The 15,810-nt window shown below is 35.1% G+C and overlaps 1 protein-coding gene across 1 annotated transcript in view; it reads right to left on the minus strand.

The window, feature by feature from the left end:
* Positions 1 to 606: 606 nt before the first annotated feature.
* LOC141812171 (LRR receptor-like serine/threonine-protein kinase FEI 1) overlaps positions 607 to 15,810 on the minus strand; it is a 64,932-nt gene continuing 49,728 nt past the window's right edge. Inside the window, exons 9-13 of the mRNA XM_074700206.1 lie at positions 14,674 to 14,838; positions 14,230 to 14,562; positions 10,746 to 10,991; positions 1,205 to 1,338; positions 607 to 1,106 (exon numbers count right to left, since the gene is read on the minus strand). Of these exons, the coding sequence (XP_074556307.1) occupies positions 888 to 1,106; positions 1,205 to 1,338; positions 10,746 to 10,991; positions 14,230 to 14,562; positions 14,674 to 14,838 (1,097 nt within the window). The 3' untranslated portion in view covers positions 607 to 887. The remainder of the gene's footprint in view (positions 1,107 to 1,204; positions 1,339 to 10,745; positions 10,992 to 14,229; positions 14,563 to 14,673; positions 14,839 to 15,810) is intronic.

A 15,810-nucleotide genomic window follows, 5' to 3' on the forward strand; every position in this document is an offset into this window, starting at 1 on the left:
CTTCATGACCCCACGTTCTCCGCCTCCAACTACATCTTTCACACTTAGGTGTGTGAGGTGGGAGCAATCGGGGCACTCGATCGTCGGGGAACTGAGTTGAGTGCTTTAGAAAGTAGAGGTGACCATGTCAAAGGGCTAGTGGCGACTAAGTTTCACAAAGTCAAGAGCGAAATATCGAGGAGTCAGGAGCGATTGAGTGTCAAGGAACCGAAAACGACTGAGTGTTGAAGAGTTGAAAACAATCAAGTATCAAGGAGTCGAGAACAATTGAATACTGAGAAATCCAAAATGACCGAGTGTCGAGGAGTTGATAACAACCAAGTGTTGAAGAGTTGGGAACCTGCTTCCAAGTGGGATGATTAGCACCTAGTCAAATTCAAGATGACAGAGCCTACCGTGATTAGGTCGAACTCGAGCTCATCTTGGCTTGACTCGAACCTTCATCTTGACCGGGTGTGATCTCACCTTACCTTTGTCTTACAGTTCAACTTGACTTTTGATTTGATCGTGCCATGTGGAAGTCCACTATCTACCACCTCACACACTAATGCTAAAAAACAAACAAAACAAAAGAAGAAAGTTCTGCCTGCCATGGACAATTGGTCATGTTCAATGGTCTAAACATTGCCTATTGAAATTTAAAACAACTGCCATTCCGTTCCTACTCATTAAGAAAACAAACACTGCTGTGTGACAATAATTCAACATAAAAAAACAGGAATCTCACGAAAAATGTGAAATGTGTAAGGCCCGAACAGGAAGAGAAAGAATGAATAAATTGAGAAAATGCATCGACGATAGATAGATAGATAGATGTGCCTGGAGCCTCCTCACCAGGCGTGCCAATTTCATATTTACTTTACTTGATAATAATGCACAGCTCAATCTCAATCTGAGTTGGAGTCGTAGAATTCGCTAGGGCAGGGAGTCATCACCTCAGACTCCAACATCTGAACCACTCTGTGCATTGTGGGCCTGTCCTCCGGGGAAGATGACACACATTGAATGGCCACTGCAAGTAGTGCATCGAGGCTTTCTATCTGCATTCCTTCGCATGTAGGATCGATTATTTCTCTTGGACGATTCTCTACTATCAAGAAATTCAGCTGGAAGAAATTGTACCACAAGGCAATGGCTTATGATAGATGAAGGCAATGAATCATAACTAAACTATTAACTAGGCTAGGAAATATGATGGACTCACCCATCCGACGATATTCAAACCCTTCTCTATGAAAGCTGAATCAGTTGGACGTTTTCCACTTAACACCTCAAGCACCAGGACGCCAAAGCTGTATACATCAGTTTTCTCTGTAGCTCTACCACTCTGCATGTATTCTGATAACACATGGTAATTGTTGAATGGTTAGAGATAAGTTTGGTCAAAGAGAGATCAAGCAAGCAAGCCAGTAAATTGAACTATGATTAAGTTCCTATAACATTAGTGTTGTCGGCAAGTCACAGCTAAATGGAAACCGCAATTATAATTGGAGATAGAATATAAAATCCTATTTCATGATTCAAATTCAGAAGCTGTAAGATCACAAGAATATCAGTTTAAGTTTTTCAATGTCTTCATTAAAAATAATTGTAAAAGAAGAATTTGTTTAAACAAAACAAGATATTTGCAATTTTTTTAATAAATGATTGGATAATTCTTCATTCAATAATAATTTAGTGATAATGCACGGGTCTGGATTTAGTGATAAACAAGACAATTTGTCATCCTTCCTCCAACAGCACCCAACTCAATACTAAAGCCAAACTTGAACAAAGTATTGAAAAAAGATTCTTTCCAACAATACCTTGAAGTTGCTATGCCATAATTTTTTGCAAGTGATTAAAGAACCTTGCCACTATCAGTGGGACAAGAGTACTAAGATTAGTAAATATAACTGGATCGAACAAAGTTAACTATTGCTTTTGATTAGCTATCTCAGTAAATAAACAGCTGACTTGGGTCTGATTTCTTGAAAACTCTGTCCATCATTTGACCTCTATAATAGCTCCAATCACAAGCAATATCAGCTTGTAACTCTCTTGACTGCATGCAAACAAATATTTACCTGTTGGCCAAAGTAGAGGGGAGCCAACAGCCAAAGTCCAAACAGCTATCACCTCAATTTGGCAATAGCTGATTGCTGGTGGGTAGAAATGATGGCATGCCAATTTATAACAATCGACAATCCCAAAGTGCATAGTGATTTTCGTTGAGATTTAATTAATTGGCCACCACCAATGTTGTGTAACTGGGTCTGATGAATTTCCACTAAGATATGACGAGATTATCCATTCTTCTGCATAGTATCAAGAACAAACCTGTAGTTCATTGGACTCTTAGACAAGAATCACCACAATCCGCCTGCTAGAGAGGAAGAAAGTTGTTGCTTAGAGGGAGAGAGCGTCATGTTTTTTTTTTTAAATCACACTTCAATTTGAAGTGACCTACCCACTCCCCTCGTAGCCATTATATAGATTACATCCTTTGGGGGGGCTTTAGTTCTCTTGGACTACATTAATTTATTATGAGAAACTAGATGGCTTTTGTTTGTGGACACATGGAATCTTCACCGAAACATAAGAAATCTTACTCATGCAAATCTTCTTATCTTTTGTCCGTGGACACATGGATTTTGAAAGGTGGACCCCAAGCATGCTAAACTGCTTTAGCACCTTGTGTATATATGTAAACTGTGAAAGACCAAGCAACCTTTTCGATCTATCTCTATAGATCTTATAAGTTGTTGCTCTCATATGTTTTATAAAGAACTTTTGATCAACCACAATTTGACGAACTATAGAACAAGCACATCATTTCCCATTAATAATACGCCATCAACATATAATATCAAGAATATGATTACACTCCCACTAATCTTCTTATACACAAAGGGTTCATCAGGATTTTATGAGAAATCAAACTTTTTGATTTCCTCATCGAAACAGATATTCCACTAAGTTCCAAACTTAATTTTCATGAAGTCCATTTCCGACTTTATGATTGTTAATCATTTATCTCCTTCTTAATTTTTCAAAACTTCTTCACAATCAGTAAGCTCCTCATCCTCAATGAGTAACACGTTATTCGATTCACTTATGAGAAATTCATCTGTCAGGGATATTGCGTGTCCTACTAGATTTACGAAGAAACTATTTCCATAGGTTTAGCCGATGACTCGTTACTATGAATGATCGGTTGTGATTTTTGACTAAGTGTCTCATCAATATCTATTTGAGTCTCTTAAACTTTACTAAATTCAATTCTACTCCCACTGTTTTCCTACAAGAGAAACTCTTTCTCTAGGAATACAACATGCCTTGAAACAAACACCTTTTGTTCTACGGGATGATAGAATTGGTAACTCCCTATTTCTTTAGGGTATCCAATAAATAGATATTTATCAGACTTAGCTTCCAGCTTATCTGATATGATCCTATTCACATAAACAGAACAACCTCGTATCTTTAAGTAAGATAAATGAGATTTATTACTATTTCATATCTCATATAGAGTAGTAAAGACAACCTTGGTCGGGACTCCGTTTAGCAAGTAAACAGTTGTCCCAAGTGTGTAACCCTAAAAGGATCTGGAAAGACTTGCATGATTCATCATTAACCTCACCATGCCCAATAAGGTTCGATTTCACCTCTCAAATACACCATTACGCTGAGGTGTAAACGGCGGAGTCCATTGAGACAATATCCTACTATCCCTCAGATAATCTTGAAACTCTTAACTTATGTATTCACCACCTCGATCGGATCAAAATATCTTAACACACTTGTCAAACTATTTCTCTACTTCATTTCTGAATTTTTTGAACTTTTTAAAATCCTTAGATTTATATTTTATTAAATACATATATCGAAATCATGAATGATCATCGATAAAGGTAATGAAATAACTATAACCTCTTCGTGCATGAGTTGACATTGGACAACATACATCAGTATGTACAAGACCAAGCAACTCTCCCCCTGTTTATCCTTTCTAGTAAACAATAACTTAGTCATCTTGCCCTTTAAACATGATTCACATGTATCAAATGAATTTAATTCAAATGATTCCAAACTGTCAATCCTTTGGAGTTCGGACATGTGTTTCTTGTTTATATGACTAAGACAATAATGCCACGAGTAATAGGTTAATTGACCATTCTTTCGAACAAGCTTGCTGCTCATTTCGATATTGAATATCTCATTGGAAATATCTAACACGTAGATATAATTACTTAATGTTCTGGTCCCATAAAGAACTTCATTCAAAATTATGTAATAATAATTATTACTAAAAATCAAATAGAACATTTTCTATTGAAGCAAGAAATAGAAATAATATTCTTTATCAAAGCACGAACATAGTAATAATTTTTCAATTCTAAGACAAATCTTCTACTTTTCCGTAGGTCTTGTATGTTATCACATATATGAGAGTCGCACTCAGTATTCAATACCCAAGTGACTAAGGAAATAATATAGCATTTAATCACGAAAATACCTGAAGCGGATAGGGCATATTACATGTCTTCTTTCCTTTCACGGACTTAAGATAAAACTTGCAATTTTAAATTTAAGAACAATTCTCAAATTACTATACCAATCCAAGAAATTAGGGTCAGTCAACTTACTAGTTTTTAAAATCGTGAGCAAATTTAAAGACGTCATGTGTAATCAATAAACCTAGAAATACACAATTGAGCATATATAAGAGATGATTTTGTAATGTACTTGTAAATAATTTATATACATTCATCGGTCTCAATTATTTTACAAATTCAAGATCCCTTACTTTGAATTCGAGAGATAGTATATTCTCTCCAAATGAGTTGATATCCATTAGATAAGAACAACCTTAAAAAGAATCCAACAAACCATTCTTAACTACAGTAGTAAATATTATATACCGATTATGTATCACGTATACATAACTATAACATTATGATATCAACTAATTGAATGTTCATATAAATATCGGGTTGTTAACACATTAACACGTATACATCATATGTAAATCAACCAACTTCACCTCTATCCATATTAACCTTGGAGAGAGTCCAACAAATCAATGATTCAAGTTAAAGTCAACCAGTTAATCATGAGATCATATCTCAATGGTTCGAACATATCTAATTTCAAGTTGAGCTTGAAGAGAATCCAACAACACAAGCAAGAAATTAAACTCTGATTTTAACTGCTCCATAATACTGTATTTGAAGCAGTTGTTCGAATTCCTTATGATAAGCAACTGAAAGAAGTTCTTGCTAATGGTAAAAAGGGGGGGGGGGGGGTTGAATGTAGGAGTTGTTCTCATTTTATCTGACGGATTCGAATTAGCCCCCCTGATCGTATTTCTCCCGAATTGAAAGAAAAGATTGGAAATTTATCTTTTCAGAATTATCATCCTAATAAAACAAATATTATTATGCTAGGTCCTGTTCCTGGTCAGAAATATAGTGAAAAAAATCCTCTTTTTCCATTCTTTCCCCCGACCCTGCTACAAAGAAACATGTTCACTTCTTAAAATATCCCATATATGTAGGTGGGAATAGAGGAAGGGGTTAGATTTATCCTGATGGTAGTAAGTAGAACAGCTAAGATTTTTAATGAATTAAAAAAGGGAGTGGTCTTATTCAAAATGCCTCGTGATCTTCGACCAATTTTGTGCTTCAATATAATTACCTGAACTAAGCATGCAATGAATATAATCTCTAATATAATAGAAGGTGTTAGCTTTAATAATTTTGTAAGGGATTTTTAAGTTTCATCCTTTTTTCATATAAATAATCAAATTATCTACAATGACATAACATTAAATGGTATAACATAATTAATGCAACTAATCATGATAAATGACACGGCATGACATAAATAATGCAACTAATCATGACTACATCTTGTCATAGTTGTTATAAATCTATTTGATAATAAAATATAATTAAGCATCTGATTTAATAAATCACAATCCTTTAATTAGATTAGGAAATAATTTTTAAATCCAATCACATATTTTATTTAAGGAAAAAAATTTTAATTAATAAAATCTAATTAATTAGAAAATAATTTTCCTAATTCAAAATCTCCTAACTAATTAAGGAATTTCGATAATTAGAAATTCTCAACTAATTCATACTATTTTCCTAATTATATTTATGACTAATTATGACACAAAATAATTTTAAGCATATACCTTGCACTATCAGTCTCTGATACCACTGTTAGGTATAGTCTGGTGCGTTGCGCGTGTTTACACGTTTCACAAAGGTATGCAACGAAAGAAAATTTAATAATTACATCTAATTATTGCATCACTCAACACATGCATGCATGATACAATAATACAAGACATAACTAAAAATTAAAATTTTACAGAATAACGTATACTTGACGGATGTCGTGGAATATGATTGACATCAATCGAGCGACTCTATTAAAGCTCCACCTCTACCAGTGATCCACATCAAGCGCTCGTCTGGACGACTTCTCAAAGCCATGAGCCGCGTAACCATCTTCAATACTAACCGACAATGGTTGATAGAGAGAATACCCTAATATCGCAATAACACTTGTCGCGATAAGTTTTCCGGGAATTTCAGATTATCGCCGGTAGTCATATTCCTGACATAGATTCTGATGGTCAACCTTTGACCTCCAGTATGGGGCAAACAGCCAGAACCCTTTCTGGCGAAGATGGAACAACCTCCGAGAGCTTCACAAGCTTCTAGCAACAGTAAATCCCGATAGCAAAACGCTGGCAACAAACCCCTAGCTTTCGGCAGCAACTTGTGGTGGCTAGAAATGATTTTTGACCGTAGTCCACAAATAAATACAAGCTGTCCAACAGCTCTTCACCAGCGGCACTTCTTCTTCGGGAGGAAATAGAAGGTTATGGGTTTAGAATAAGAAATTAAGAAGGAAAAATTATATTAGATTTTGCAATAACATATAAACTTACAATAACAAATACGGTTTTTAAGAAAAGAAAAGAACACCTAATTACTTTTCAAAATAGGAACAATAAATCACAAATTGATTCTCTTGTTTTCAAGAATAGGGATGAGGGATAAAAAATTTTATAAGGATTATAAGGTCATTTCTAGAAAAAACTTAACCACACAACATAGATTAATGGTATTAGATACGAGCCTCAAGCATAATATCAATAGAAGAAAAATATACATATCTCTTAGAATCAAGTGGTGAAAATTAAAAAAATAGAAAAGAAAAATTTTTTAAGAAGAGGATAAGAGCACAAGTATTAAAAAAATATATATAACGATTCAAATAGAACATGAAATAAGATGATGTCAAATTTAAAAACAAAAGCCAAGTGCATGCTTGATGAGTTAAGAGGACTAACACACCAAATAAAAAATCTTGGTGGTGGAATGAGCAAGTACAACAGAAATTAAAGGAAAAAGGATAGCTTATAACCTATAATTTACTAGACATTTGTAAGAACGAAGAAACCTTTAAAAAAGTATACAATAGTTAAGAAAGAGACCAATAAAGCCATGAGTGAAGTCAAGAATAAAACTTTCGACCATTTGTATCGATACCTTGGTATAAAAGAAAGAGAAATGGATGTCTATATAATAGCTAAATTAAGAGAGAGAAAAATAAAGGGCTTACCTATATAAGATGCATTAAAAATGAATCCAATAGGGTACTAGTGAAGGATAAGAAAATAAATAAACGATGAAAGAGGTATTTTTATTAAATTTTTAATGAAAGGTTAGGTGATCAACTTAGTTTTTTAACTTGAATTCAAATTTCAGAAGTAGAATAGACATTAAATGGGATGAAATGAAAAATCGGTTGCACCGGATGATATTCCAATAGAGATATGGAAGTACCTAAAGAAGTAGGTTATTGAACGACTTATGAAGTTATTCAGCTTGATATTAAAAATAAAAAAATTCTAATCAATAGAGATTAAGAGGTTAAGTACTTTAGTCCCCTGTATAAAACCGAAGACACAAAATTATGCGAATTATAAAGGACATTAAGCTAATGAGCATACTATGAAATTTTAGAAAAAAATTAAAAAAAATTAAAAAAAATTAAGAAGTCCAAGGTGACCAAAAATCAATTTGAATTTATGCCTAGAAGGTTGATGCTTTTATACATTTTCTTAGACAACTAATTGAAAAATATTGAGAAAAGAAGCAAAACTCGCACATGATATTCATTGACCTAGAAGTTTATGACATCCCAAGGAAAATTATATAGAGAATTCTAAAAAAAAAAGTATTAATGCACCATATATTGAGACAATTAAGGATATGCATGATGATGTAATGACAAGAATAGAGACTCCAAGCAAATTAACCAAAGTATTTCTTATAAAAATATAGTTATATCAAAGATCAACTCTAAGTCTATATCTTTTTATACTAGTCATGGATGAACTCTCTGAACTCATTCAAGATAAGTTATCATGGTATATGTTTGCAAATGACATTGTTTTGGTTGATGAGACTCATGAAGGAGTAAATGCTAAGCTCGAATCTTAGATTTTAGATTTAGTAGAGTAAGATAGAATATATGCAATTTAAATTTAGTAATAGTAGACATAATAAGACAATTGTTAACAAAGGAGATGACGAATTACCTATAATTAAAACTTTTAAGTATCTAAGATCATTTTCACAAAAGGATAAAGGAGTTGATAAAAATGTTTTACATAAGATACAAGGATGGTTGAAATAGAAGAGGGTGTCGGATATTCTTTGTAATTGTAAAGTACCTCTAAAACTTAAAAGAAAGTTGTACAAAATGGCGGCTAGACCTATTATGTTATATGGAACTGAATGTTGGGCTATAAAGCGAGCATACAAGCATAAGATGAGAGTCATAGAGATGAGAATGTTAAGGTAGATGTGCGGGATATACAAGGATAGACAGAATAAAAAATGAGAATATTAGAGAAAAAGTCAGCGTTGTACTTATTGAAGGAAAACTCTGAAAAATGTATTTAAGATAGTATGAACATATACTTAACCAATAATACCCTAATTAGACAATGTAAGACTGTGAGAAATACATACATTAATTGAGGGAGATTAAAGAAAACTTAGCAACGATAAAATAATATAAATTTTATTTAAATATAGATGATAATATAATAGAAAATGGAGTCCAATAGCGTAAAATGATCTATATAGTCAACCCCACTTAGTGGGATAAAAACTAGGTTGTTGTAATTGTACAATTTCATCATGAAGCTTTTCTTCTAACCAATTAAGTTAGACTTTAAAATAAGTAACTATTGTATTTTATGTATCAAGAAACCATTGGTGGAGTTATTTTGATAGTTGACACATTAACTCAATGGTTTGTTGTCTAACTGATGGCATGGGTGTCATCTCACTACTCATTTGCAGATGCGACACAAATTTTAAAAGTAACTTGCTTGGTTAATGGAGAGTAGGGTTTAAGAATACTGTTTTTGTTTCTTTTTTGTGGCTAATGGAGAGTAGAGTTAAAGAATTATGTTTTTGTTTCATGAAACAAACAAGGGAGGGAAGTGGCGCCCATGGTCACCAAAGGACACAAATGCACTGTCTGATCAGTATTCCAACTTATCAAATTAAATTTATACTCATGATAGAATGACCATAGGATAATTGCCACACGAGTTAAAATTTATGTTTGAATTTTTACATGTAAAAGTTCGCCTGGCATCACAAACAGACCACATGTCATCTAGTTAGTCAGCCAACTCACCAAATTATTGTTAGATCCAGAATCCATATATATCTCCATAACGGTACGATATTGTCCACTTTGGGCCCACACCCTCATGGTTTTATTTTTGGGCATTACCCAAAAGGCCTCGTACCAATGAGATATTTTCCATCTTATAACCCCAGGATCTTTTCCATATATTTCCAATGTGGGACTTTGATTGTTTTCCCAACAATCTACCCTTCAAACAAAGGACCACTGGGAGCCCCCCCCTTAATGGTCCCAACGGACCCCTTATTGGTACGGATCCCAACGAACTCGCCCCCTTAACAGTCCCAACGGACCCCTTATTGGTATGGATCCCAACGGACCCGCCCCCTTAACAGTCCCAACGGATCCCTTATTGGTACGGATCCCAACGGACCCGCCCCCTTAACAGTCCCAACGGACTCCTTATTGGTACGGATCCCAACGAATCCACCCCTTAGCGGTCCCAACGGACCCCTTATTGGTACGGATCCCAACGGATCCACCCCCTTAATAGGAACTCCCACTACATGGACCCGCTCTGATACCACTGTTAGATCCAGATGGAATCCATATATATCTCCACAACGGTACGATATTGTCCACTTTGGACCCACGCCCTCATGGTTTTATTTTTGGGCATTACCCAAAAGGCCTCGTACCAATGAGATATTTTCCATCTTATAACCCCAGGATCTTTTCCATATATTTCCAATGTGGGACTTTGATTGTTATCCCAACAATTATATCTACACTAATGGTTGTTTGATCGTAGGATATAGTGTGGCATAGTCTGATTTGCTACGTGTCAACAAGTGAACGTCCTTGATAAGATTCTTATAACCTTTGTAGTTCAGACTAATCAAGCAAATATTTCAGTTCAGGTTCAGATTTTGGGGATTTTACCAGAGTCCATTGAGCAATTATCTAACAGAAGAAAATTTCTCTCTAGGCAGATCAGTTGATGAGATGATCAAATATCTATCTTCAACATGAAATCACATTTGTTGATGATGTAATAAGTATTGTACCTGGAGCAAGATAACCAAAGGTTCCCGCAACTATAGTGGTTATATGTGATTCTTCATCCGCTAGGAGTTTTGCAAGCCCAAAGTCAGAAACACGAGCTTCCAGATTCCCATCGAGTAATATGTTGCTTGACTTGATGTCACGATGTATTATTCGAGGCGAACAATCATGATGCAAGTATGCAAGACCTTTTGCAGCCCCCATGATGATGTTGAGGCGTGCATCCCAGTCCAATTGTTCTGCTCTTTCTGCTCAAGTTACAATAATTTAACCTCAAGTCCAAATCATATAAAGAAGATTAAGAACACTTCATTGTGCAATTTGTCTTAATATTAATATAATAAACAAACAACTAAAAATTTAAAATCCAGCAGAAACATCAAAGGATCCATCAAGATCTCCATACAGTATAAGCCTATTGAGAGAACTAAAAAGTCTTGGATTCAGAGTACAACTTGAAGAAGCAATTTAATATATAAGCATCCTTACCATCACTGATTCACCAACATTTCAAGCAGACATTTAGTATAACTATTGATCATGTGTAAAAGTTTTTGTAAACAGATGTGTGGGACATTTAGTTCCACATCAATATTGTCAGACAATGCTCCAAGTCTGAATAACATAGCCAGTAATGACCCTAAACTTTTGTAGACCTAATTGGTAGAAGTCAATAAGAGCCCATCCCATGAACATTGATAGTTTGGGGTTTGGGCATGTGACGAACCCTTTCTGGTATTAAATTCTGTCAGCAGTAATATTGCTAGTAACTTAAATATGATGAGAATTCTGTAGACAGCAACATGATGAAGTATGCTATGCAGTTCAACACTTTCATAACTTTTGCATGCCCTATGAGGCATTCTATCAAACTATCTACCTAACACGAGAATCCATTCTTCTCTCTAGATTTGAACCCAGCTATAAAGATTATACAACATAGCAATTTCACAGCGAACCCATCTGACTTCAATTCCAAAAGATTATTTCCCTTAAGGAGATTGGCGCTGGCGCAGCCAGCCAGTTAACCTCCCCCTCAACTTTCAATCCTTCTCCACCCATCTCTCATCTGCAGAAAGCATGTGGAGCACTGTCACTGCACTCACATGATTTATACGCTGTCATTTCCTCTCATCTCCTCTTCATCAGATTGTTGTCTGTAATGCATCAGATTTTTGCCACCGCCTACTGCTGCTGTGGTCTCTTTCAGTTCCCTAACTTTGGCTTCTACCCAGATTTCTTCTTCACGCTTAGTGCATCTCCAGTCCTCTATCTTGTTGAATACAAACTTTGAGACACTGTAGATCTGGCAAACACGTCCACTTAAATCCATACGACAAGTTTGTGTTCTCCCTTCTTCACTTTGATCTGCTATATCTCTGATCCTTCTCTTTTACCACCTTTTCAACCATGTTTTTTTAGAAACAACCTGTTGCTTCTTTCTTTTATCTGAATCTATCATGTTTTTCTAATCCAGGTCTGCTTTGTTCTCTTTGCTATTTTAGCATTGTTCCCAGAAATGTTTCTTCCTTGGCAATTGTGCTTCTGCTTCTTCTTAGGAAGACAACCACCAATTGATGCATATCTTTCTGTTCATTACCAACGCCATAGTGAAGACCAGAACAAAGAAAATATTTGTTCTCATTTTGCTACATCCATTAAATGATCGAGCTATGCTATCCATCTTTTCTCTAGAACCCTCAAGTCTTTTCCTTTTCTTTTAGTCCATTGTGTGTTATATTAACCGAGAGATTAGTTCCTTCTCTTCATCATTCCTCTCTTTATCATCTTTTTGCTATGCTATCTGGTCTGATGTACAAGGGATCATCGTCTACATACCATCAATTTCTAGATCTAGAGGAGGGGTGAAGAAATAGTGCCCTCAATAAAAAATTCTCGCATACAATAAAGACAAATAACAACAATTAGTAGCATGCATGCTCGTATATGTTTAGTTGTGTCAAGTATGTGTATGCAATTGAAAGACAACACTAACACGAGTTAGTTTATGTGGTTTAAAAATGCGGCCCATACTTGACAGCCTATAAGGCATGCATTGCATCACCCCACAAATCCATTATAACTATCCCTTTACAAGAGACAATGGGGAATGCATCTACACACCCCGCCACTCAAAAGATAATAAAACACTAACATAAGGGGGAAGGAGATTATTGAGATCTTAGTTGAATCAATCACCGTATGTAATCTCTAGAGTCTTTTGAACACTTGAGCATAGGAGAATTAGATGTTGTTCAATAAGTGTTAAGTGCCCAAAAGCTCTCCAAAAGCTTTTATAATAGAGGCTCCATAGCTCCATTTTGGTTGCCTCAAATAGTCTAAACAAACCCTCCAGTCAACTGGACTGACAAAAAAAATTGTTGGGAGCCAACAACTCTTCAATCAATCTATCAGCTAAGCAACTGATCTAGCCTCCGATCAATTGGAATCACATTCAGTCAATTGTTGCTCAAATAAAAACATTTTTTCACTTAGCACTTGTATTCAATCGACTATATAGTCAATTGACATACTTTAGTCGGCATCCCAACCAAGTGGACTCCAGGTGTTGTCACCTTTACGTAGCTTACAACCATTATAAGAATATGCAAAGGTTAGGACTGAGCTAGTCGATATAGTACAACTTGGGACATACAAATCTTCCGATTGAAGGTTTCACAACCAAACTCCTAGGTAGCTTATCCCTATGTAGCAATTACACATCATTGCAATACGATGCTGCACAAAAGAAAAAACCAAGCTTACATTCACTCTCATAATAACTCACAGCTCTCATGCCTCCAGGTCTTCAACCTCCCTTGATTAGGCAGCCAAGCCATCAACTACACCAAGTTACATTTCTAGTTCATAAAACAAACTAGATAGATAGTGTATTATGCTCCAACTTGAGGGAAGTGCTAAGATTATTAGGTAAAAGGGTTATTGGTGTACAAGGTTTAGTTCCACATTACTATTTTATGTTTCGGGTGTGTTGTCATGAGACCTATGTATACATATGATTTATCTTTTTCTGTGTTCACAAGCATTGCAGTACAATAATTTCCCTTTTCCCAAGTTCTGCAGATGTATCAAGTAATTCAACTGAAAACGAAGTATAACAAAGAATCAACAATGAGCAGCCAGGCATGTACAAATTTTGCACGTTAACAATAAACAAAGAATACACCATTAATTAAGCACAGCGAGAAATGGTCCTGAAGATCAGTATCTCTACCTAGGTGTATTGCTTGCTTAAAGGACAGTGAGTAAACATAGTAGAATCAACTCAGGCACATAATTTATTTTGTGTCCAATGACATAGAAGATGCAAAGATATCAAAGGTTAAATATTATTAGTGAAGTAGATTGTAATACTAAAATTATCCATATGGTACTGATACCAAAATTCTAATCTTAATAAGCAAATCTCAAACTGTTTTTATAGATGACAAATGATTCAGAATGCCAGTATGAGGCAGAACTTACCATGTAAGATTTCATCCAAGCTTCCCCCAGGTAAGAAATCATAAATCAACAACTTTGATGAAGGAGAATTGCAATATCCTCGAAGATTGACTAGATAACGATGCTTAATGCTCCCTAAGATTTCGAGTTCTCTATCGAAAAACCGATCCAGCACTTCATTTGTCTTTATTATTCGTTTTAAAGCAAAAATGTTTCCATCATCCATTGCAAGCTTGTAAACAGTTCCGAAGCCCCCAGAACCAATAATGTTTTCCTCATTTAAGATTTCGAGTTTTCGAAGTATATCTTTCGATGAATAGGGCAAGTCCCCATGAAACATTACTATTGATGCACCTGAAATGAAGGATTGAGCCAGCAAGAAAGAGGCACCCTATAGTTATCACCAGTATGCACAATATGTAAATGTCAAAACATTAATTGAAACAACTTAATAGATATTGATACCTCCACTTATATCCATTGCCGGACCACTAATGTCACCTTTGCCAAATTTCTTGTAAAGGAAGCATCCCCAGAAACACATTAATGCCACTAATAATAAAGCTCCTACTGTTGCTACAGCACTTGTGAGGAGTTTAGTTGAATTCTTCGTAGGGCGCTTTAGGTCACCTGCACAGGATAATTATCTACCAAAATGTAGCAATGAACAACACATACAAAAAGGAAAAATGTTGATAAAAAACACTGTGGTTCAAATAATCTGTAGCTTAACTAATCCTGGAAGATATTACACGAACCAACTAAGAGAAGACAGAGTGCTATACGTTTATAATAGCATGACATGGTCCAAGACCAAGCACATTAATAGGTAAAACAAAATTGTGCAAAAATGAATTTACAAAAGAAGAACACCTTGCGAACATTTTCTTTACATTGGGTAATGAATGGACAAAATATAAATAGAATTTTATTTATATGGTGCAGCTTAAAAATCTATTGCAGGCTATACAGAGAAGTTTATCTTAGCTTTCAAATGGGTTTTAAAGATTGTACAGGATTCCAGTTGAACATGCTCATAGATCCCTGATTTCTAAATTAAAGAACTATTGTAAAGTAGAGATGTAAGAGGTAGATGAATTGAAATCCTCAATAACCAAACTGTGTTAGTTACAAATAGTAAGGTTCTACATGAATTTTATACCTCAATTGAATTTTTATTCAAGGTAATGTTGGACTATTTACATCAATTAAACAACTTTTTATTACACTAACTAGTTAGTGTTTTCTTTAGTCTCCTATCTCTTATACCATCAAACTCTAATTGTTCAACATATGTAATTATGAAATCTATCAGCTGATCTATCATATCTTTCCAATGTCTTAAATATCATTCGAGTGTCGAATATCACCGGCTTAACAGAACAATCCCATTGAGGTGTTGATCTTCAAACCATGGGTTAACACAAGTTGATCTTAGTCAGCACCAACCAAGAGTAGGAGGACAAGCTTACCTAGCAGGGTTCCCAGAATATGTTCCAACAGTGTTCCAAGCTGTTTATCATCTCAACAGTACTACGCGTCTCAACTCTTGGCATGAACATTGCAGTCGCCCATTTTGGTTCTCGCATGTTACATCTACAG

Source organism: Curcuma longa, chromosome 18 (genome assembly GCF_044706935.1).
Source record: "Curcuma longa cultivar G26 ecotype Majalengka, Jawa Barat chromosome 18, ITB_CL_G26_1.1, whole genome shotgun sequence".
Lineage (NCBI taxonomy): Eukaryota > Viridiplantae > Streptophyta > Magnoliopsida > Zingiberales > Zingiberaceae > Curcuma > Curcuma longa.